At 44.0% G+C, this 25802-nt stretch overlaps 1 protein-coding gene across 1 annotated transcript in view; it reads left to right on the top strand.

The window, feature by feature from the left end:
• The first annotated feature begins 9444 nt into the window (after nt 1-9444).
• TBC1D25 (TBC1 domain family member 25) overlaps nt 9445-25802 on the top strand; it is a 55235-nt gene continuing 38877 nt past the window's right edge. The window contains exon 1 of the mRNA XM_030193958.1: nt 9445-9771. Within this exon, the coding sequence (XP_030049818.1) occupies nt 9706-9771 (66 nt within the window). The 5' untranslated portion in view covers nt 9445-9705. The remainder of the gene's footprint in view (nt 9772-25802) is intronic.

Here is a 25802-nt window from a genome sequence, read left to right as displayed (position 1 = left end):
CTCCACTCATTTCAATGGAGACTGGTCTCCTCTCTCAGCCCACAAGTTTTCACAAGCCATAAGTGCCTTCAACTTGTCAGTTGAGTTTAAGACCTGAAAAGTTACCACACTCTGCCATCTCCCATAGCAGGCTTCCCAGGGAGCACATTGGATCTGTTTGTTGTACCAGTAGGTCATCTGCAAACACTGCAACCTTAACCTCTTCCCCACCCATATGCACCCCTTTAATCTCTCCCTGGGGATGAATCTGATGAAGTAATGGCTCTAGCATCAGCAAAAATAATAGGGGGATACTGGACATCCCTGGTGTGTACCCCAGTGCAAAGTCAAAATCTCAGTGGACACACTATTCACTAATACCCATGCACTTGGATTAGTGTATAGCAAATACAATTGAAGAAAATCCCCTGTTCCCCATGTTCCTCCAAGACAAAGATCAAAGGCCTCTTCTGAACTGAAACTAACTAGCAAGGATGGTATCTTGTTTCGTTTGCAGTAGACCATTGAAGCCAGCAGTCTCCTTGCATTAAGAACCACCCCCCAAATCCTACCTGGAAGTCTCTCACTGTCGGGTAATATTAGGGACAACCTGTCTGCTAATACCTTAGATAAAATTTTTTATCCATATGAGATGGGGCAATAAGATTTGGCCTTCAATGGGTCCTTGCCTGGTTTAGGTATATAACACACATGTGGTGTAGAAAAAACAGTGAGGAAAAAACAAAGGAGGATGCCAAAGAGCTTTATTGAAATTTAAAACTACCCGACACGGCCGTGTTTCAGGGTCTTAATCAATCTGGGTGTAACAGTGTGTTTTAATACAGCGATGAGAATTGATGCCCAATTATTGGGTAATATAAATCTTCCTCCAATCTTTTCTCCTTGACAAAATTGCACCATTTTGTCAAGAAGAAAAGATTCTAGTGACAGCCAAGTTTCTAAAAATCTCTAGCGCTCACCATCTTTAATGTCCTCACTAGCCCTGGCGATCCATAAATTATTGTGCTGGGATCAGTTTTCCAAATTGTCTAAGTTTGCTGCTTGCTGTTCCACTGTCACCTTGAGTGCTGCAATCTCTACCTCCATGTGCTGGTTGGTGTCTTCTATCGCCACCGTGTGCTGTTCCTTCTCCACAAAATGCTACTGGTATTGCTTGATCATATGGGCCATCCCATGTAGTTTTTCAGACTCAAATTTTGCATTGAGAGTACAGACCACCACCTCAGTTACCTCATTAAGGACAGCACCATTCTTCCCCAGAGAACATAGGCACATGCTAGGATCATCAACCATCTTGTCTTCAAGATGTCTGTTTTTTTTTTCTCTCTCTCCATACGGGTTAATTTCACCACCATCACTTCTATAATCACTCCTCCCGGGGACAACAGAGCCTCACAATAACTTTTGTTGCTTTGAAGGTAAGGGGTTTGCCTGTTTGAATCACTTTAAGCTAATTATTGCAGAGACAGCCCTGGAGCCCTGAGGAAGAGCATCTTACCCTCACTCACACATCATATGACTTCCCCTCCCCCCCCCCCAAAAAAAAAGGTATTGCGTTTTAAATCTTACATACAGTGGGGGAAATAAGTATTTGATCCCTTGCTGATTTTGTAAGTTTGCCCACTGACAAAGACATGAGCAGCCCATAATTGAAGGGTAGGTTATTGGTAACAGTGAGAGATAGCACATCACAAATTAAATCCGGAAAATCACATTGTGGAAAGTATATGAATTTATTTGCATTCTGCAGAGGGAAATAAGTATTTGATCCCCCACCAACCAGTAAGAGATCTGGCCCCTACAGACCAGGTAGATGCTCCAAATCAACTCGTTACCTGCATGACAGACAGCTGTCGGCAATGGTCACCTGTATGAAAGACACCTGTCCACAGACTCAGTGAATCAGTCAGACTCTAACCTCTACAAAATGGCCAAGAGCAAGGAGCTGTCTAAGGATGTCAGGGACAAGATCATACACCTGCACAAGGCTGGAATGGGCTACAAAACCATCAGTAAGACGCTGGGCGAGAAGGAGACAACTGTTGGTGCCATAGTAAGAAAATGGAAGAAGTACAAAATGACTGTCAATCGACAAAGATCTGGGGCTCCACGCAAAATCTCACCTCGTGGGGTATCCTTGATCATGAGGAAGGTTAGAAATCAGCCTACAACTACAAGGGGGGAACTTGTCAATGATCTCAAGGCAGCTGGGACCACTGTCACCACGAAAACCATTGGTAACACATTACGACATAACGGATTGCAATCCTGCAGTGCCCGCAAGGTCCCCCTGCTCCGGAAGGCACATGTGACGGCCCGTCTGAAGTTTGCCAGTGAACACCTGGATGATGCCGAGAGTGATTGGGAGAAGGTGCTGTGGTCAGATGAGACAAAAATTGAGCTCTTTGGCATGAACTCAACTCGCCGTGTTTGGAGGAAGAGAAATGCTGCCTATGACCCAAAGAACACCGTCCCCACTGTCAAGCATGGAGGTGGAAATGTTATGTTTTGGGGGTGTTTCTCTGCTAAGGGCACAGGACTACTTCACCGCATCAATGGGAGAATGGATGGGGCCATGTACCGTACAATTCTGAGTGACAACCTCCTTCCCTCCGCCAGGGCCTTAAAAATGGGTCGTGGCTGGGTCTTCCAGCACGACAATGACCCAAAACATACAGCCAAGGCAACAAAGGAGTGGCTCAGGAAGAAGCGCATTAGGGTCATGGAGTGGCCTAGCCAGTCACCAGACCTTAATCCCATTGAAAACTTATGGAGGGAGCTGAAGCTGCGAGTTGCCAAGCGACAGCCCAGAACTCTTAATGATTTAGAGATGATCTGCAAAGAGGAGTGGACCAAAATTCCTCCTGACATGTGTGCAAACCTCATCATCAACTACAGAAGACGCCTGACCGCTGTGCTTGCCAACAAGGGTTTTGCCACCAAGTATTAGGTCTTGTTTGCCAGAGGGATTAAATACTTATTTCCCTCTGCAGAATGCAAATAAATTCATATACTTTCCACAATGTGATTTTCCGGATTTAATTTGTGATGTGCTATCTCTCACTGTTACCAATAACCTACCCTTCAATTATGGGCTGCTCATGTCTTTGTCAGTGGGCAAACTTACAAAATCAGCAAGGGATCAAATACTTATTTCCCCCACTGTATATAGCCCTTGGCTAGGTTTTAGACTTCACCTAGGCAGTCACCTAATGTGTGTTCCAGGACATGAGAGCTGGCCGGATACACAATATTTGCGTTTAGGGTGTAGGCCAGGACTGGAGATTTTCCCAGGAGGCTGGAAAGGCTATGTTTCCCTCACTTACAGTCACGCAGTCTTCCAGTAAATTCAGACCACACAGTTAGATGTGCTCTGAACCACAAGATAAGTTTATTTTAGAGTAGATATTTGTTCATTTCCAATAACTCAGGGACAGTTATGTCAGAGGCAGTTTAAATGCAGGGCATCTCCAACTATATACAGAGTCACTTTTCTCCTAGCTTTCTTGAAAACTATGGCGTTCTTCAATAAGGTTATAATAACACTCCAGCCTTGCAGAAGTTGTTGCTATCAGCCACGACAAGTAATAACAATGAAACAGATACACTTACAGTGGTTATGATCACAGAGTCTTTGATCAAGGCAGTGCTTGTTCCTGTAACCCTCTAGGAAATGGGAGGTCAGTGAGACATTCAATAAGCACTGATGTGACATTTAGAGAGATTCTGGCGGATTCTCTTAAAGATTTGTTTACTAAATCCTTGGGAGCTTGGAGAAGAGTGGATGTGGTCCCTCTTCACAAAAGTGGGGTCAGAGAAGAAGTAGGAAACTGCAGGGGGTGGATGTGTGAGTGATGCTTGGAAGGCTACTCTGCTGTGTGTTGTCTGAAGAACACAAAACAGCTGTTGCAGAGGCAGTGAACCTGAAGAAGGTGGGTAAAGTGTGTATTGTTGGCAAAGTGAAGGAGCTGCACATAGGGTCAATGGGGGCAGCCACCAGCTCCTGGATCTACCATGAAAAATATTATAATATACAGTCTGTCCTACAGCCAGAGAACTGATGAAATTCACAGCACATTGGTTCCCCCTGTTAGAAAGAGACTTTAGGTTCATTTGTATGCAGTAATATTTATCAACACAATGAATAATATGCTTTGTGCCAATTTCTCTTCACAAACATGGATATAACCACAATCTCATAGTGCCAGGCAGACTGTGAGTGCTTTCTAGGAACTGTGGGACCACTGGGAGTGTGGCCCCTAGTATCCTAGAAATCATTGGGGAATAATTTGAGAGTGGGAGACTCGCCCAGAGGCAGTTGCGACCCAGTCAGTGGGAGGAGGGTGCTAGTGTAGAGCACAAGTGGCAGGTGCAGGTGGACCTGAGCTGTGCTTAGTCAGACCCTACACACACACACACACACACACACACTGCAGCAGGACATCTTTAACCACTCCTACCCTAGCTGAGATAACATTTAATCATCTCTCTGACTTCATGTGCAACTTTCTTTAAATTAGTCACCTTATTTTCTAACTCCTCTTATTCTCTTACCTATCTACATGTTCCATCTTTGCTTATACCTTACGCTATATATTAAAATGTTCTATTTCATATTGTGTTCACTCTGTAATTAGTATACTATGCCATACTTTGTATTGTTATTTAAATATTTTTACTGCTGTAATTGTCTATTGTTTATGTTTGATTGACTTTTACTGTACACTGCCTTGAGTAAATTCTTTCAAAAAGGCGGTAAATAAATCCTAATAAATAAATAAATAAATACTCCAACCAGGGAAAAAAACGCCCCAGAACTTGGTGATATTCATTTTATAAGCTTAAGGGGACTGGATCCACTTAGTTGTTAAAAAAGTGAACTTTTAGATATTTATTTATTTATTACTATTTATATATTGTTTTATCATTTATTTGTTAGGATTTATTTACCGCCTTTTTGAAGGAATTCACTGAAGATGGTGTACAGTAAGAATAAATCAAACAAAAACAATAGACAATTACAGCAGTAAAAATATTCACTACCCTTCATCTGTCCATTAAGAAGACCACTACACCCTAGTAGTGTTTCTTATCTGCAGCTAAGAATACCTCCCCACCTTTTCCCCTTAGGTCCATCAGAAGAACAAGGTTTTGTTTTTCTTTTTTTTCCCACAAAAGCAGTAAGGCAGAGCAGGTTGCCCAATTTAGAAAAATTGAAGGGCAGGTTGCATAGGCATCAACAAAATGAGCAACTTACATAAATACAGTGGGGGAAATTAGTATTTGATCCCTTGCTGATTTTGTAAGTTTGCCCACTGACAAAGACATGAGCAGCCCATAATTGAAGGGTAGGTTATTGGTAACAGTGAGAGATAGCACATCACAAATTAAATCCGGAAAATCACATTGTGGAAAGTATATGAATTTATTTGCATTCTGCAGAGGGAAATAAGTATTTAATCCCTCTGGCAAACAAGACCTAATACTTGGTGGCAAAACCCTTGTTGGCAAGCACAGCGGTCAGACGTCTTCTGTAGTTGATGATGAGGTTTGCACACATGTCAGGAGGAATTTTGGTCCACTCCTCTTTGCTGATCATCTCTAAATCATTAAGAGTTCTGGGCTGTCGCTTGGCAACTCGCAGCTTCAGCTCCCTCCATAAGTTTTCAATGGGATTAAGGTCTGGTGACTGGCTAGGCCACTCCATGACCCTAATGTGCTTCTTCCTGAGCCACTCCTTTGTTGCCATGGCTGTATGTTTTGGGTCATTGTCGTGCTGGAAGACCCAGCCACGACCCATTTTTAAGGCCCTGGCGGAGGGAAGGAGGTTGTCACTCAGAATTGTACGGTACATGGCCCCATCCATTCTCCCATTGATGCGGTGAAGTAGTCCTGTGCCCTTAGCAGAGAAACACCCCCAAAACATAACATTTCCACCTCCATGCTTGACAGTGGGGACGGTGTTCTTTGGGTCATAGGCAGCATTTCTCTTCCTCCAAACACGGCGAGTTGAGTTCATGCCAAAGAGCTCAATTTTTGTCTCATCTGACCACAGCACCTTCTCCCAATCACTCTCGGCATCATCCAGGTGTTCACTGGCAAACTTCAGACGGGCCGTCACATGTGCCTTCCGGAGCAGGGGGACCTTGCGGGCACTGCAGGATTGCAATCCGTTATGTCGTAATGTGTTACCAATGGTTTTCGTTGTGACAGTGGTCCCAGCTGCCTTGAGATCATTGACAAGTTCCCCCCTTGTAGTTGTAGGCTGATTTCTAACCTTCCTCATGATCAAGGATACCCCACGAGGTGAGATTTTGCGTGGAGCCCCAGATCTTTGTCGATTGACAGTCATTTTGTACTTCTTCCATTTTCTTACTATGGCACCAACAGTTGTCTCCTTCTCGCCCAGCGTCTTACTGATGGTTTTGTAGCCCATTCCAGCCTTGTGCAGGTGTATGATCTTGTCCCTGACATCCTTAGACAGCTCCTTGCTCTTGGCCATTTTGTAGAGGTTAGAGTCTGACTGATTCACTGAGTCTGTGGACAGGTGTCTTTCATACAGGTGACCATTGCCGACAGCTGTCTGTCATGCAGGTAACGAGTTGATTTGGAGCATCTACCTGGTCTGTAGGGGCCAGATCTCTTACTGGTTGGTGGGGGATCAAATACTTATTTCCCTCTGCAGAATGCAAATAAATTCATATACTTTCCACAATGTGATTTTCCGGATTTAATTTGTGATGTGCTATCTCTCACTGTTACCAATAACCTACCCTTCAATTATGGGCTGCTCATGTCTTTGTCAGTGGGCAAACTTACAAAATCAGCAAGGGATCAAATACTTATTTCCCCCACTGTACATAAATCAAAGTAATGCTTTGATGTTTCTCTTATATATACTATCTGCTAACACATTTGCTTATTTCCGATCTGAGGAAGAAGGGCAACCTTCAAAAGCCAATCAAGAAATGTATTAAGTTATGTCCAATAAAAAAGGTATCGTCTTATTTTCTTTTCCATGTTTTCTTTTGTTTGATTTCTATTGATAACCTTTAAGAGTGGACTAACACGGCTACCACACCTCTCTACATAAATACGTAAGTATTGCCATACTGGGAAAGACTAAAGGTCCATCGAGCCCAGCATCCTGTTTCCAACAGTGGCCAATCCAGGTCACAAAAATGTACAAAGCATTTTATACTGCTTATCCCAGAAACAGTGGATTTTCCCCAATTCCATATAATAACTGTCTCTGGACTTTTCCTTTAGGAAGCCGTCCAAACCTTTTTAAACTCCACTAAGCTAAACGCCTTTACCATATTCTCTGGCAACGAATTCCAGAGTTTAATTACACGTTGAGTGAAGAAAAAGTTTCTTCGATTCATTTTAAATTTACTACATTGTAGCTTCATCGCATGCCCCCTAGTCCTAGTATTTTTGGAAAGCGTGAACAGACACTTCACATCTACCCGTTCAACTCCACTCATTGCTCATAAGACCAGGAATACCTGAAGATGTTTGTTCTGAAGCCACTGTAGGGTTGCCACCATAGAATTAACTGGCAGCTGGGAGATTAGATAGATAGAAGCCTTGCGGTGCCACAGGTTGAGAACCACAGGTGTAGTCTGGGATGGGCACAGGGGGGAGGGGATCCCTCCCAAATGTTGCAGATGCTAATGCTGAACTGGTCCCCCGCCCTAGGGTTGCCAGCTAGATCCAGATTCATCCGACAGGGTTAACCCAGTCCTGGGCTTACCCCAATGCATGCAGGGATGCCTTGCTTTTCTTAGGGAAGCCAATGGGGAAATCAGAACACAAGTCCCTGCATGCAATGGGGTAAGCCCAGGACTGCATCAACACCGTCGGGCAAATCTGGATGTAATTGGCAACCCTACGGCCCACCCCTGCTAGCAGTATTCCTCTTTGCACCCCCACCTCCCACCGCTGTCAAATAATCAGGCAAACTCCACCTATGTTGTGAGTTGCCAGCTGGGACTATCTGCACTGCTGCAGGACATGATGCATCAGCGAATGACAGGCTATTGGCTCACTGCTGGACAGAGGGAGGGGATGGGACAGCTGGGAAGGCAGGTCAATATGTGATGCAATAGCATCTGTGTGATTTCTTACTATAAGTAGATTATGAGTCTACATTAAATGGAATAGGTATTGAAACTTGTAGAGTCATAAAATCTAACTTTCTAGTACAGCTGTGATTATTTGCACTCACAACCTACTTCACAATATGATTTCCACAGGAGATGGGTGGGTTTTATTTTTCACTGGCCAATTATACTGATTATTTATATCTGCACACGTTTGGCCTTACAGCATGATGATTTGCATAGTTTTCCTACCTTGTAAAGCAGCCCTGGTCCAAGAAGAGTGTTCATGTGGTGCCAATACAATAACGTGTGCAAGACTTTGCACAGGGCTAGAGTGAAAGTGTCTTTAGTGCACAATTTTGTGGGTGCATAGCTGCAAAAAAGGGTTTTGTGCAGAAGCTAACCCTGTATAAAATTTTGTATTAGACACCAGCATATTGAAATGAATTGCGGCTGAGAGAAGTGCGCAGAAAACTAACGGGCTGAGTGCAACCCTGGGGCTTTAATGCCAATGTTGAGGGAGCTTAAATGGTTTGCTCCTTCCGCGGTCACGTTAGGAAGATTTCATGCCTGTTTCTTTTCTGTACTGCTATTATATAAGACCAACCACTTTTTTTTTGTTCCATGAAGAGCATAAACAAAAGAAAAGAACAGTTCTGATCCAATGGCATCTGCGCATATATTTTAATGTTATTCCGCGCATAAAATTTATGCCATTAATATTGGTATTGCAAAAATGTTATGCATTCCAGCATATGGACAAATGTGTGTGCATGCAACTCCAGGTGCTGAAACCAAATGTTTTGTGTGTGTTTGCTCAGTTTGTGCAGAACCACTTGCGCACCGTTCCCCCAGGTTTAAAACACAAGCTCTACATACACCCTATCTTAGTACAATTTGTTTACTGCATTCGCGTGCAAAGAATGGGCGAGAGGCTTACAAGCCATGCGGTATGACGTCAGCCCCTAGCTCTTCTTCTAACCCTGATTGTGGAAGTCACTGAACTGTATACGACTTCTATTGAGAATCATCGGAGCAAGAAAACTAGAACTCCCCGCATGCGATCGGGAAGGGCTGTTGCAGTTCACGGCTGGACCCGCAAAGCTACTGCTCCCTAACTAGCGGCTAGAATTCACATCACACAAGAAGAACCACGTGGCCGCCGGTACACATCGACTGGATTTGTATTCATCCCGCCCACCCGCTTCCTCCTGATTGGATACACGCGGAAGACCCTTGGGTGGGTGCGTGGGTGGGGCGAGGGCGGTGGTAGGAGAAAGAAAGAAAGGATGAAGTCATGCTATGACGTCACTCCCGGATGTGAGGGATTCGAGAACGAAGGTGGAGCTGGGCCGGCCGCAAGCCGGGAGGAAGTGAACGGTAAAGCAGACTTATTGAGCGGCGGCTGGATTGGGACTTGGGAGGCAAAAAAAAAAAAAAGAATAAAACAGAACGTACTTCTCACCGGCCGCGAGCTGGCAGCATCCCACCAGCCAATTGCAAGCTGTACTTTCCACCACTCGGAACGAGAGAGACAACGCGCGAGGAGGAGGAGGCGGGCAGCGGTGTTGAGGCGGAGAGCGGCGGCAGCTGCTGCAGGATGTCGGCGGCGGGGACCCCGGCGGCGGAGGAAGAGGAGAGGGAGGTGGTGCGAGTGCGCGTGAAGGTGAGTAGCCAGTCTTGCAACTATCCCTGTGCAGAGAACATAAGCGCATCACTCCTTCTCTGGAAAGCGAAATGCATTGTCAGCTAATTCTCCCCTCCCCCCCCCCCCCCCCGGGACCCTCCGGTGTTGCTCGTCTGCTGCATTAACTGAAGGGGTCTCGGGGCCCATTGTAGTTCCAGATTTGGAAACTGCTAGGTACACGTTGCTGTTTGGACAGCGACTCCTCGCTCTGTTGGTCACTGTCCAAAAGTATATAAAAAGAACCAAGAAATTGCACTGGATCATGGAGATGAAGACGATGCTTTGGTTTTTTTTTAATCTATCGTTTTTTTCTTTAAAGTCAGCCTATTCCTGAGCCCTCAAAAAATTGAGATAGTCCCAGAAGTTCAAGCCACAAAAAAATGGGAGACTCTGTAGTCTTCAAAGTTTACCCCAGGACTTAGTTGATAGGAGATATTATATACTTCCTATGACAATAAACCCTATACTTTGGGCCTTCCATCTCATAATGGGCGACCATATTTCCATGCTTAAATTGACTATAGCTTGGCAGTTGAAAATCGTTTTTCAAGTTGACTAAATTAAAAATGTTGCATCCTCTTGTGTTTTCACACGTTGATAACGGTAACTGGGTGGATCTCTCAGCAAAAGGGTTGCATAGATTATAGCCTGGTCAAAACAATGATACAGATGGTCTCTGAATCTCATTGTAGAGATCTTATCAGTGCCCATTGTGGCTAAACTACATTTCTCATCCATTTAATTCTGACCTCAATTTAAAATTGCTCTTAGGTCCAGGCATGGAATAGTCTTGAATAGTATGAACCCAAGTTATTCTCTGTCTTTATCAGGCTTACTGTCTTTCCTTGTATTCCTTTTGTTATTTCTGTCACAGGAGTCTCTCTTTCCCTTTATTTTTCTTTCAGCAGTGAGTACTTTAATATATTTTCTTTATGCCCCTTCTGTTTTTTTTTTCTTTCTCCCTTTCTCTCTGTTCCTTTTTCCCTCATGGAAGCTGCTTTTGTCCCCGCTCCCTTCCCCCATTATTATTTCCTTCTCCTTTGGTAGTGGAGGCAGCCTGTGGGAGTGTGTGGCCATGTAAAGAGACTCATTGAGGGGCCTCATTTGCATGTCAAGGAATGAAAAACAAGACCGAAGTGGGGCCATGTCGGAATTACAGTTGCTCAATGTTAAAGCTGGCCCTACCTAGACCTGTAGCCTCATTCAGATCTCCTTCCTCTCCTGTGGTGCCATAAAGAGCATATGAATTGCCATACCGGGTCAGACCAAATGTCCATCTAGCTCAGCACCCTGTTTGACAGTACTCAATCCAGGTCACACCCATACCTGACAGAATTCCCCAAAATAACAAAATTCCATGCTACTTACCCCCAGGGATCAGCAGTGGTTTTCCCCAGGTCTACCTTAATGGTTTATGTACTTTATCTCCAGGAATTTGTCCAAACATTTTCTGAGCCTATTTATGCTAACTGTTTTATGTCACACCCTCTGGCAATGAGTTCCAGATTTTAATTATTTTTTCCTATTTGTTTTAAATGTATGACTATGAGGCATATTTTCAAAGCACTTAGACTTAAAAAGTTACATGGCATCCTATGGAACTTTGTAAGTCTAAGTGCTTTGAAAATGAGCCCCTATGTAACTTCATGATGCGTCCCCTAGTCTTTGTAGATTTTGAAAAGTAAATAATTGATTTGCTCTTTTGACCTCCACTCGTTTTATAGACTTCTGTCATAATCTTCCCTTGGCTGTCTTCGCTAAAATGAAGAGCCCTAATTTGTTATTTTATTTTTTTAACTCTTTCCTCATATGTTATTCTGTCCCCTTAATTGTTTTGGTCACCATTCTTTGTACCTTTTTGTAATTGTACCACATCTTTTTTGAGATGTGACCAGAATTGCACACAGTACTCAAGATATAGTCACAACATGGAGCAGTACAGAGGCATTATACTATTCTTTGTTTTATCCTCTTTTCCTTTCCCAATTCCTAACATTATTTGCTTTTTTGGCTGCCACTGTACGTTGAACCTAAGATTTCAACGTATTGTCCATATTACTATTATATATTTTGCTCACACCTTTTTCAATAGTAGCTCAAGGTGAGTTACATTCAGGTACAGTGGGCATTTCTCTGTCCCTGGAGGGCTCACAATCTAATTTTGTACGAGGACTAAGTGACTTGCCCAAGATCACAAGGAGCAGCAGTAATTTGAACTGGCCACCTCTGGATATCAAGACTGCTGCTCGAACCACTAGGCTATTCCTCCACATTTAGAATCTGGGGGCTAATGTGCCAAAAGACATAAATTCACAATCCGTAGTTTGCTAGTCTGTTTCATTTTATCTTCAATTTTGTGCTGTATTATAAAAGTTGGTCTCTTAAGTTATCCAAATTATGTTAGCAGCAATATTAATTTATTAAGATCACTAACACGGGTGCCTGACCATGGGATCATATCCCATAGATTTATTTTTGCTGAGCTATTTCTATAGTCTTTCTAAAAGGTTGTAAGTTAAAGTTCTTATGATGTCTTTTGCCTTAATTTGATTCTCTCTACTTATTTGATATGAGAGTTACGTCTTTGATTTGTTATTTTTTGTCAGGAAACACCTAGCCACCCGCCTGGGGTTACCCAGCGGCCACTTAGAGGGTCTGTCCCCAGCACAGCTCAGGTCCACTTGCATCTGCTGCTTGTGCTGTACACTAGTGCCCTCTTCTCACTGACTTGGTCACAACCACCTCTGAGCGAGTCTCCCGCTCTCAACTTAACCCCAGTGATTTCTAGGTTACTGGGGCCACACTCCGTGGTCATACAGCTCCCAGAAAGCACTCATAGACCCAACACACAAACCACTGGGATTCTTTATCAGTCCAGACAGGCAGAGGCAATAAACAATTGTTTATTGTCTTAAAAATATATTGAACAATGAACAAAAAATGTGCAATCAGCAAACAATAACAGGTAACTGAAATATGGATCAATTACAACACTAACTAAACATGTATTTACTTCCTAGAAAGCGCCTGGGGAGATCATGACATATACTACTCACCAGTTATCACATTTGTTTACTTATTAGAAAGTACCTGGGGTGATCAGGACATATAGCTACTCACCGGTTATAACATATAACTCCTTTTTTTACAGGGCTTCAGCATAGAGCTTTCTCTTCTCCCGGGCTGAAACGGGGGGGGGGGGGGGGGGGGTGGAAAATAGCACAGCTCAAAAGAAATGAGCTCCTGGGCCAATCAGAGCCCAGTCAACAAATTTTAAAAGTATACTGTACAGTACTGTAGATTCACTTCTTCACTGAGTGAAACTAAAAGAGGGCATTCACTTTTCTATAACTGCTTTAACGTAAAAAAATGCACCACCTGCTGGCCGAACTAGAAAAGTGCACTTCAGAATTAATTTAGGCAGTTTACAGGATTAAAACACACTGTTCTGTCACATTTTTCCTCTATAATTTAATAATTATGAATTATAATTTTAGTTTTACCATCATTCTGTTCCTCCATTTAGTTGAAAAAAAAAAAAAAGAAAACCAGAAAGGGAAGCCAAAGTAGCACAAAAACAAAAGCACAAGGGGCCTTTAAGGAAAGGAGCATTTATTTAAATTTTATTCAGCTGAATCCCTTTCCTTGAAGGCACCTTATGTAATTGTTTTTGCCCTCCATTTAGTTGTACATTCAGTTTTATTAATGTTGATATTTTATTTATAGTTACATTTTATGTCGTCATATTTATTTATTTATTGCATTTATATCCCACATTTTCCCACCTATTGGTAGTTTCAATCTGGCTTACAATGGCATTAATGTAAACAGGTTACATATCAGAGGCAGTGTGGTGTAATCAGAAAGTTTGATCAGAATAGTCCATTAAGAGTAGTTCATATGGTGGTCTGTTTGCTGTTGGACTAAGTGTTGCCTTCTCATAGGAGTGATTTGAAGAGATGTGTTTTCAGTTGTTTTCTGGATTGTAGGTAGTTATTTATGGATTTTATGTTTTTCGGTATGGAGTTCCAGATTTTGGTGCAGATCACTTATAGATGATCTTTTTATATTTAAGTTTGTTTTTATATTTATTTATCTTTTTAGATATTTAGGGCCTCTTTTATCAATCCATGCCAGCTTCTTCTTTTCCTGGATAGTAGTGGTTAGATTACTGGTCTTGACATCCAGAGGTGGCGGGTTCAAATCCCACTGCTGCTCCTTGTGATCTTGGGCAAGTCACTTAACCCTCTATTGTCTCAGGTACAAACTTAGATTGTGAGTCCTCCTAGGACAGGGAAATTCTCAATGTACCTGAATGTAACTCACCTTGAGCTACTACTGAAAAAGGTGTGAGCAAAATCCCCAAAAATATGTGGAACCTAGCATCAGGTAGCTGTGATTTGGATTATTCTTTCTAGTGCACATTGCTTTGTACTTGTCCAAGTTATGAAACTGGCAGAACATTTTTTTAAGTTTTATTTTTGCAATGAAAATGCAATATCTAAACAGTAATAAACAAGTGATTAATATCAAAAAGCTTTAGTACATTCATTCCACATTGTAATAAACTTAGGAAAACCACCATCGATGGAGTAGGCAGTATGCTACAGAGACATTACTAATAGTGACCTTAGAGGACATGGAGACATCTTCCAATGTCCCACACTTTACAATGTGGAATTAATTGCCCATGTTTCTGTGCAGTCATTTGGGACATCAAACAATAATATTCTACTTTCTGAAAAGCTTTCTCTAAAGGTGGTACCACTGATTGTTTCTACAGTTGAGCCAGAATTGTTCTGGCTGCAGTGAAAATATACATCAGCAAAGAAAGTGGAGGAGTGGCCTAGTGGTTAGGGTGGTGGACTTTGGTCCTGGGGAACTGAGTTCGATTCCCGGCACAGGCAGCTCCTTGTGACTCTGGGCAAGTCACTTAACCCTCCATTGCCTGCCACATTGAGCCTGCCATGAGTGGGAAAGCGTGGGGTACAAATGTAACAAACAAAAAAAAGTATGTCTTTGGGGATCCCTGGGGTTCTATAATTCAGTAAGCAGCAGTCTGCTTGAGTGGGGCAGATGATGGGTAAGAAAATATTATTAAATTCCTGGACCAGTGCCTGTCAGAAGGTTGGCACCACTGGACATGACCACCATATATGAAAAAAGTCCCTCGTTCCCAGCGTTTATGCCAGCACTGAGACCCTGTGTTATATATTCAAACCACTTTTTATAGGGGTATAAGCACCATGGATAAAACATCTTGTACCCATTTTCTACCAGTTATGTAGCTATTGATATCTTGAATAGATTTTTGGAAATTTTAGTCCACTAGAGTGGTGTGTAAGTCTGTGACAGACTATCTTCCCATTTTGCAATATATCTCTGGACAGGGGCCTCATCTTTTAATAATGCTTGATACGGTCTCGTTATATCCCCCCTACCTGTGCCTGAAATCATATCCAGCTCCAAAGAGGCGTCAGCCAAAGCTAACTCCTCTTTTGCTCTTTGCATTATAAAGTCTCTGAGCTGTAAATAGTAAAAACGGTCCCCTGTGTGCAACCCAAATTCCTCCTGAAGTTCAGAGAATGACAGGAGTTCACCCTCCACCCATATCTGCCCCAGTGTTCGTAGGCCTTGGTTGCCCCATTGTGTATATGTTTTATCAAGGAGACCTAGGGCGAATTTACCAACATATCGTATGGGGTGGTTAAATGATATTGTCTCTGTGCAAAAATTTGTTTTATGTATGGTCACCCATAAGGATAAAGGAGCGCTTTAAGATATGGTTTGTGGTGGCCAATATCTCAAGTGTGAAACGGGAAGCCAGGGCAATACCCATAATGGACTAGACCACAGGCCTTTGCGTCCATTCTGGTCCATGGATTATCAATATCCTTCTGCCAATGGACCACAATCTGCAATAGAACCGTCTGATAATGCAGTTCAAAGTTAGGCACCCCATACCCCCATCTGCTTTCAACTGATACAAAATCCGACATCCCATTCTAGGGGGCTTGCATTTCCAAATATAAGTGAAGGCTTTGTGCCTGAGAGCTTCAAAATATGAGTGAGTGGGGGACTTGTAATGGAATAGCTTGACATAGGTACAAGCAGCTTCAGGAGGATTGTCGTCTTAAGAGCCGAAATTTGCCCCAACCAGGATATCTGTAGACTGTCCCACCTATCAAGATCTGTGAACAACTCTTTCAGTTTATGAGGAAAATTTGCCTCATAAGTCCCTGCTACTGTATTGGTCAATTGCACACCTAGATACTGAATAGATTTTGGATGTCCATTGAAAAGGAAGGGTGTCTCCAGGGGGCATAGCCGGATTCAGTACTTCTGATTTCTGCAAATTTGTCTGAAATCCCGAGACCTGGCCATAAGTGTCTAAAATATTGGTCATTGCTCTTAGGGAGGTTTGGGGGTTGGTTAACATAAGAAGTATATCATCTGCAAACTGCCATAAGTTTATGGGTCAGTCCTTCCATTTGGATTTCAGTTATAGCTGAAGATGTGCGAATCATAACTGCCAAAGGTTCAGTTGATAAAGTAAACAATAATGGGGAGAATGCACACCCCTGACGAGTGCCCCTCCACAACTCAAAAGCAGCAGTGCATGAGCCATTAAGCTTGACCATAGCCAAGGGATACTTGTATAGTGTCTGAATGCGCTGCAGAGAAGGTCCACACCTTTTGGAGCAGATTGAAGCAAAACTTTTTTTGGTTAAATCCATCTTAACTCTATTCCATTAAATCATGTTTCTGTGTTCTGTAATTTTATTCTTTTTATTAGTCTCTACCCGTTAGCACTTATGTCAGGCATACCCTGCAACCCTCTCTAAAAATAGATCTTATGTTAGCCACTTTCCAATATTCAGGTACCATGTACTCTTTTAATGATAGATAATAGTTTCAATAGATGGCCTGGGGTCATAAGAGTCCAAACAACAGGCCATCGCAGTTGTAGTTTCTAAAGAAAAGGGGTTAGGTGGTAATGTGATAATCAGTTTTTCAGTTCTATACTGTATGGTGCCTTGCTCACTATTTTCTTTTTTTTTTTTGCTTATGTACTAGATTGATAACTTGGTTTAGACTTTCAGCTGTTTGTTGTGTGGTCATTTTGATCCTGAATAAAACCGTGAAACCATTGTGATAAGCACTATCTTACCTAATGAAGTAGTCAAGTGTATGATATTAGGAACAGGAGTCATTTAAAACCTAATGTTAACATGGGCCAAGGAATCGTTAAGAGGGGGAGGGGGGAGAAAAATGGGGACGAAAAGTGTTTGGCGAAGTTGAATATGTTGCAAGAATGCTGTTTTGTATATCAAGCAATGCTATATGCATATTCTACACTACTTTGTATTGTGATAATCGTTAATAAAACAGTTTAAACATAAAAACCGTGAAACCATACCCAATACTAACCTCTACTATCCCTTCCTCTACCTTAGAGATCCTCTCTCTTTGTCTCATGCTTTCTTGAATGAAGATATCCCCCTCCCCTTCCCCCCCTGTTTGAGTTCCAGAAACCCCTCCCACTTCTTCCCATCTGAGTTCCAGGACCCCCCTGCCACTTCTTCCCATCCCCCTCTCCATGTCCCTTTCTCTTCTCCTTTCCCCCGTTCTTGATTTTGCCGTGGTGCGCTAAGGTGACAGACGGATGTATCTTCCTCGCAGAGCGGGGCAAGCACTCACTGTTCCCTTTCAATGCTTCTGGAGAAGGCAGCGTCAGCACTCACCGTCACTGAACACCCACAACCACGATTTGTCGCTCCGGTGATGCAGAGGCAGTGGGAGAAAGCAGGGAAGATCAAACTCGAAATCTTTGTGACCTGAGCAAGGTCTGAGCTCAGCAAGGGAACAATTATTTCAGGCGGAACACATGGCGATTTAATGGTACTTTCCCACTGTGCGATGGCAGCAAACCGTGTGCTGCTGCACACACAGCAGAGTTACAGTGCTCTAATGCCCTCAACCTTTGCAGTGGCTGGCGGCTGTCACGTTATCCACCAGAGGGTGTATAAAGGAGGAGTCCTGCGGGCTGCAGCTTGGCACAGACGGCTCTTACGAAGGGGGGGGGGCAGAGAGGGGTGGAGTGGGAGGGGGTTCTTTAAACAACATAGTGGTGGAATGGTGGTCCTGGAATGGCAGGAGGGGGTTGTTTGTGGCGCCATTATGTTTTACTCACGCGGTCCACATTTTCCATCTCTGCTATGCCAACAGACAACTCTGCTGAGAAATCACCGTAATGCTATTACGGCTCTAGACCATCTGGAGAATTTTGCATGTTAAAGGTGGGTGTGCCTTTTTGTTCATTGCTCAGAAATGGCCGTGTGTCGCTCTGCTCATTTTAAAACTAATCAGCTCGTTGTAATACGTTTGCATACGATTATCGTTGACTTGTTACTGCAGACGGTAAGATCGACACAGAACCCCTTTGAGCATTACTCACTGAATAATGTGAACTCTAAACTGTCTAGAACTAGTCTAAATCAGACGTTACTAGCATGGTAAAGCTTTGTGCATCGGCCCCTGTGTTTGAGCATATTGCTGCAGAAATACTCCTACATGCGTTAGGCATCACTGTTGAAAGACAACATTCAAATGTATGTTGCTTGTACATACCGTGTTTCCCTGAAAATAAGACACTGTCTTATATTAATTTTTGCCCCCAAAAATGCGCTAGGTCTTATTTTCAGGGGCTGTCTTATTTTTCAGGGAAACATTTGGGTTGGCCTGCCCGCCCTCTGTCGCTCCCGGAACTAACCTTAAACGCCTCCTTTCACCTTCGCAGCAAGCAGCAGCAGGGCAAGCCACTCCTTCCTTCCATGTCCCGCCCTCACCTGACGTAACGTCCGCGAGGGCGGGGCACGGAAGGAAGGAGAGATCTGCACTGCTGCTGCTTGCTGCGAAGGTGAAAGGAGGCGTTTAAGGTTAGTTCCGGGAGCGATGGAGGGTGGGTGGAGGGGGGGCCCTGGCGACCTCGGGTGGGGGGGGGGGGGCGGCCCAGGGGCGGCCTTGTCCGGCTCTCGGCGGCCCTGCTTTCAAACAAAAATTTGCTAGGTTTTACTTTCAGGGGAGGCCTTATATCTACCAATTCAGGAAAACCTCTACTAGGTCTTATTTTCAGGGGATGTCTTACTTTCGGGGAAACAGGGTATTTCACTATATGAACTCCAGAAGGAGGCTTTTAAGACGAACACTAGCAGTAGATTTAAGAGACTCTGATTACGTCTAACATGCCCTGAGTAGGAGTAAAATTCACTCCTTTACAAAAGGAGAATGGTGGAAGGTTAATTTAGAAGACACATTTGGAGGTCACTTTCGTGTGTTGTGGCCTCTTAAGCATTTAAAATTGTGAATGGTGTAAAAGTATGCACTTTGACAATGATGGTATCTGCTTTGCCAATAAGTGTGTACAGGGTTATAGAGCGCATGTGCACATGTAGAATGGCATTTTTAAAAAAAATCAATGCATGTACTTGGAAATCATGCCTATGTTGGCAATAATTTCTGCCGTTTTTGCTAGTACTTTATAAAATTGGTGCCTGAAAATAACCTTTTGTTCTATGACAGGTCTCACATAGGAAACAGAGAAGCTATGAAACATTAGGGCAAGGGCATTCTTTCGGGGTATGCCTGTATCCTGAAGATAGAATCGGAGGAGCTAGGAGCCTTCAGCTGGAGAGGATCCTGTGTATCTGGTGCAGATATTGACTACAGTTGTTGAGCCTTGAGTAAAGAATACAGATAATTAAGCATATTCTGCCCTCTTCAGTTAGCACTTGCTTGCATGGATTCTTTTTTTTTCTGTTTCCTTCTTTGTCTAATTTTTTGCAAATGGAGTTTGGAGCTGGAAGTGATGCTTCCAACACAGTAACATAATAGATGACAGCAGAGAAAGACCTGTACAGTCCATCCAGTCTGCCCAACAAGATAAACTCATATGTGCTACTTTATGTGTATACCCGACTTTGATTTGTATCTGCCATTTTCAGGGCACAGACTGTAGAAATCTGGCCCGCCTCCCCCCCCGGCTCTGCCATTCAGTTGCCTCCTTTACCCCAAGGACCCCAAAGTTTTATTTCTACCTATATTCCAAAAACCGGTTGGCAGCTGAAGTAGCTGCCAGTCTGTTGCATAGACTGGGTCAGTAATTTAGTACCTGTGGATGGGATTTAGGGGCGTTTGATTTTTGCCTTCACTTCACTTTGATCAAGGAGTGAGTCAGGATGTCTCCTGTCACTTCACACCGAGATCCTCCTCGGTTTTAGACATTGCAGTAGAGAGCTGCATGGGAATGGGGTTAGTGGGAATACCGCAGTTCCCGCTGTGATCCCCTTCAGGTCCTCGGGTCTCCAGTGGGGATGAATGCAGGTCCTGTGAGGTTCCTGTGGAAGTGTGTTTCTAGGTCAGCCTAACTATCCTTTCCTTGTGCCATGGCAATTATAATAGCACTAAAAAAAAAAAAAACATTAATGGTTGTAGTTGATGGCACTGAAATCCCCATGAGCACTGAGAGGGGAAGTTATCAACATAGGCTACTGTTGAGTTATTTTACCACAAGTTGGTTATTTTTGTACAGGGGACGGGCTGGGGTGTTGGAGACTACTTGAAGGGACTGGAAGGAATGGAGGAGATTCCAGTGGGGACGGGTGAAATTTCTGTCCCTGTGCAACTCTCTACTTTGCATCATGCTGAAAATAAACTGAACTGTCTGTCTGCTTTTTAAAAAATGTACCTCTCATTTTCAGTCAGTGGTATGGCAGTGTCAAAGCTAAGCTAATATATGCAATTAACTAACTGTGCATTCACGTAAAATTTGCCAAATGTATTGTGATACATTGAAACAGAAAATGATGGCAGATAAAGACCATATGTCCTATTCAGTTTGCCCATCTGTACCAATTACTAATCTGTATTATCCCTTCCTCTCACAGGCAGATGATCAAAAGCAAACGCTGGCGCTAGAGGCTGTTAGCACCATACTAGCGCTGGCGTTTGCTACCGCCCCATGATAGAGCCCTCGAGCGCGTGAAACACGCTCGAGGGCTCTTAGCGCAAGTAGCATGCAAATGTATGCTAAACAGGGCTCTTAGCACAAGTAGCTTGCAAATGCATGCTAATCAGCGCTTAACGCATTCATCCCCAATGATCAGCGTCCAGTGCGCCAAAGATTGGGTTGCTGGCCGTGACAAACCCTACGCCAGCTCTGAGCTGGCGTTAGGGTCTGCAGATCATTGGGGAGGAATGGTGAGCCCTGTCCAGCATGCATTTGCATGCTGGCAGGCGCCCATTCCCCCCTACAGCAAACCTGCCAGCGAGGGCAGTTGAGGGCGTCCAAAATGTGGACGTTTCTATGACGGGGCAGTTGAGGACATCCAAATTTTGGACTTTTCTGCAATGGGCAGTTAAGGATGTCAAAAATGGGCAATGGGACGTCCTTAACTGCCCTTATATGGTGTGTTGCCCTGCCCAGCGCATCCCAGGATGCACTGGGCAGGGCTGGACGCCGCCATTTGCGGAGTCGAAGGGAGGCAGGCTGCATCCCTCCTCCAACCAAGGCAGGGGGGAGAGCGGGTGGCGGATGGAGTAACACCATCACACAGGGACCCTTGCCAATGCTGGGGGTTGGGGAGGGGGGACCGGCGGTCCAGCTGGGGCGAACGTCCAGCCCCCCTGTTGCTGGGGGGGGGGGGCTTGGTTGGCACCCACTGGACCACCAGAGACCATTTGCCGAGGGGTTTGGGGGGCTGGAGACCCACCGGATCTCCAGGCCTTCCTGAACCTGGGGGGGGCGGGAGGGGATCGTCGGGGGGACTGGAGGTCTGCTGGACCTCCAGCCCCTGTGTTTGACAGATTTGGGCTTTTGACAGCCCAGACCTATCAAACAAGTGCGGGAGGATTGTGCTGAGCGCATGCTCAGGCACAATTCTCCCGCACTTCTAACCCATGATCAGAGATAATTCTGCTGCTTAAATTTGCATGCATTATCTCTGATCATAGGTCTAATAGTGCCCCAGCGCTATTTTAGAATGCTGTTTGGAACAGCATGGGGCTTTTGATCATCTGCCTGTTAAAGATTTTCTGTGCTTGTCCCATGCTTTCTGAATACAGGTGCTGTCCTCTTCTGCTCCACCTTTCTGTGGAATGTGGTTCCGTGCACCCACCACCCTTCCCATAAAGTATTTCCTTAGATTACTCCTGAGCCTGTCCCCTTTCACCTTCACTCATGCTCCTTCATTGCATAGCTCGTTTTCATCTGAAAGAGGCCCTCCTGGATTACTAGATTTGAAGTCCAGATTTACAGGTGTGTTTTTCACAGTTTTTGTAGACTTTGACTTAGTTTTGGGGGTTTCCGTCTTTTTATGTTTTTCTGTTCCAGCATGCTTTGGGATTTGTAGCTCTTGCTTTTTTTCCTTTTGAAATTAGCACTACAGTGCAGACGGAGGGAATGTCGTAGTCTGAGCAAAATTCTCCATTTGTGGTTTGTGCCACTGCTGAGCTGTTCAGACCTCGTGAAATGACTAAGACAGCTGTGGAATCTGTTCTTGGAGAATGTGGTCAATTTATGTCCAAGGTTTTTTAAGCCTCATGTTAGGTTCCTGGAGGAAACTCCATGAATTATTAGACTTGGAGAAAAGCTACAGCTGATCTCTTTAAATAGTTTAATAGTTTAAAATATTGATATACCACTCTAATACAAACCAGAGTGGTTTACAAAAGAAAATAATAATCGTACCAAGAATGCCAATCATGATGGAAAGGTAAGATACACAAGCAAACACTCAAATACATAAGCAAGTCACACTTATTCACTCCTGCAGGTTTCCCAGACATGCCCCCATTAGTCAGCTGCCAACACCAAATGCTTCTTGGAAAAAAAAAAAAGTTGTTCACTTTAAACTGTTCAAAAGACTCCTCTCCTCGCAACTCCAGAGGGTGTCGATTCCGCATCTCAAGAAAGATATAGTAGAATTGGAAAATGTGCAGCGAAGGGCGACTAAAATGATAGCTGGGATGGGACGACTTCCCAATGAAGAAAGACTAAGGAGGCTAGGGCTATTCAGCTTGGAGAAGAGACGGCTGAGTGGAGACATGATAGAGGTATATAAAATAATGAGTGGAGTGGAACAGGTGGATGTGCAGCATCTGTTCACACTTTCCAAAAATACTAGGACTACGGGGCATGCGATGAAACTACAGTGTAGTAAATTTAAAATAAATCGGAGAAACTTTTTCTTCACCCAACGTGTAATTAAACTCTGGAATTCATTGCCGGAAAATGTGGTGAAGGCGGTTAGCTTAGCAGAGTTTAAAAAGGGGGTTGGACGGTTTCCTAAAGGACAAGTCCATAAACCGCTACTAAACGGACTTGGAAAAATCCAAAATCCCAGGAATAACATGTATAGAATGTTTGTACGTTTGGGAAGCTTGCCAGGTGCCCTTGGCCTGAATTGGCCGCTGTCGTGGATAAGATGCTGGGCTCGATGGACTCTTGGTCTTTTCCCAGTATGGCATTACTTATGTACTTATGAGCACACCAAAAAAAATGCGCACTCCCTAGTCATGGGCATGTGGACCTTTGAATCCTTTTTTTTATTTGAAAGAAGTCTTTATTGTTCAATGAAACATAACATAACATAACTTACATTGCACAAACATCAATTAAGTGCTACTCTATTGTAAGTACAAAGAATCTAGTAACAGTTTCTTCACTGTGGTGAGTAACAGTTTCATCATTCAATTATTAACATCGCGTAACTTCAAATTTTATCTTTTATTCCATTTTATTCCCCCTTCCCTTCCCCCCGATCTAACAATCCCCCCCCCCCCCCCCCACTACCCACCCTCCCTCCAAAAGGACACAGCTGACCATTAACAGTCATGGTACATGAGGTCACGTGATGCTAGGCGACGGGGAGGACGCCGCTTGTTAGAGCTCTGGGTCCCCTCGGGTAACAACAGCCCCTAGCACCGTCAAAATCGAGTCAAAACCCACAAAAAAAGCAACAGTAGAAATCGGAATACTCACGCAATAAGCTGCAGGAAAACCAAGCGGTACGGCGGTCGGAATGGCCACGAAAACAACTCGGAAAGAGGGAGCCCGAAGCCGCGTGGGAGAAAACAAAATGGCGGAGACCGGCGCGACTGGCGAGTCCGTGAGCTCAGCCTGGGCGGCGGAGATAGCAGCTGAGGTCTCGGCATTGCTGGAGGTGTCGGTAGACAGGAAGCTGCAGAAAATATCAGATCAGATTGGGCAGATGGACGATAAACTGGAAAGTCTGCGAACCGATTTGACGGGATTCCAGCAGAGGATGTCCGATGTAGAAGATCAATGTCTGCAAACTGAAAAGCAGCAAAAAGAACTGAAAGATAGATTGGACAAGTTGGAAGCAAAAGTAGAGGATCTGGAAAACAGATCGCGGCGCAATAACTTGAGGCTGATCGGTTTGCCAGAGTCGCTCCGAGAGGTGGAGTTGGCGGGATTTCTGGAATCATGGCTGCCAAAAGTGCTAAATAAGCCACAACTGGAGAAGGCATTGAAAATAGAGAGAGCACACAGGCTGGGGAGAGCCGAACAGAATGCGGAGAGACCGAGAGTGGTAATCTGTAAGATACTTAACTATGCACATAAACAAGAAATATTGAGGGAATGGAGACTAAAAGGAAAGATTTTATATGAAAACAACAGCGTGCTCTGCTTTCAGGATTTTTCAACCGCAGTTGCAGCCCAACGTCGACAATTTACTGAAGTATGCAAACGCCTATATGCAAAAAAAGCAAGATTTGCTCTGATGTTCCCGGCAAAATTAAGAATACAGCAAGAGGGCAGATGGCATGTTTTCAGCTCACACGTGGAAGCTTCACAGTTTGTCAACCAAATGCTGGGAAGCGGGGGAGCAGAGAGTGAACAGACACAAGTAAGAGGCCAGAGGAGTCCATGAAGAGAACAGCTCGCCAAGGCAGGCGAAAACAATAGAGGAAGACGACAGTAGGAGACACAGTGGAATATTCAAAGCCACAGGGAACTTGGACTCACATCAAGACAGATGATAAAATCTAAGAGCCAAGCAGGGACATTAGAGAATAATATGCTGAGCACTCAGGAGCATAAGCTGGGTAAAGTATAAAGAGAAGTTGAAAGTTGAAGCTGTTTAATAGGTTGATTATAACTGTTATAAGTGAATGAGGGCTATATCTGTTACAAGTCCATGAAAAGAAACGTTTAGCCAAGAAAGGCTAAAATTCTAGAAGAAGAAGACAGTGGAGGACATAGTGGAATACCCAGAGTCAAAGGGAACTTGGACTTACATAAAGACAGTGGATAAAAACTCTGAGCCAAGCAGGGACATTAGGGAATCATATGCTGAGTGCTCAGGGTTATAAGCTGGGTAAAGTATAAAACAGAGTTAACAGTCTGAAGCCGGGTTCCAAGATGATTCTATCTGTTATAAATAAATGTTGGTTATATCTGTTACAAGTAAATGAGAGATAAAAAGATAGAAGTTATGGGGAACAGCAGAATAACAAGGAGGACGGTGGGGGGGGGGGGATGAGGGGAGACAGGGGCGTGACCAGTTCTCTAGCGAGAACGGTAGTCTGGTCCTTCGGGAGCAGCATGAAGGAAAGGGGACAGGGACGGGAGGGAGGGGGGAGGGGGGTAGCAAGGGGTTTAGATGTTTTGGTTATAAAGTTTCCTTTTGTTTTAATCTCTTTTCTCACAACACAGGTAACAGCGAGAGGGCGGAGACAGGAAGTGGGTAGACGCGGAGAAGGGGGAGGTACCCAAGGGCTGGGGGGTGCATCCTCACCAATACGAGATATGGAACAGAGAAATGTCAATAAGAATGTGAAATGGGATCGATTAAATTAGTTTCATGGAACGTGGGGGGGATTTCATCACCCATTAAAAGAACCAAAGTCCTGCAGGCTATGCGACGGCATAAAGCAGATGTGGTCTTTCTCCAAGAAACACACTTAACAGCGGTGGAACATAGTAA

Source organism: Microcaecilia unicolor, chromosome 2 (genome assembly GCF_901765095.1).
Source record: "Microcaecilia unicolor chromosome 2, aMicUni1.1, whole genome shotgun sequence".
NCBI classification, from domain to species: Eukaryota; Metazoa; Chordata; class Amphibia; order Gymnophiona; family Siphonopidae; genus Microcaecilia; species Microcaecilia unicolor.
The sequence above is the reverse complement of the archived record's forward strand: the minus strand, read 5'-3'. Positions and strand labels throughout refer to the sequence as shown.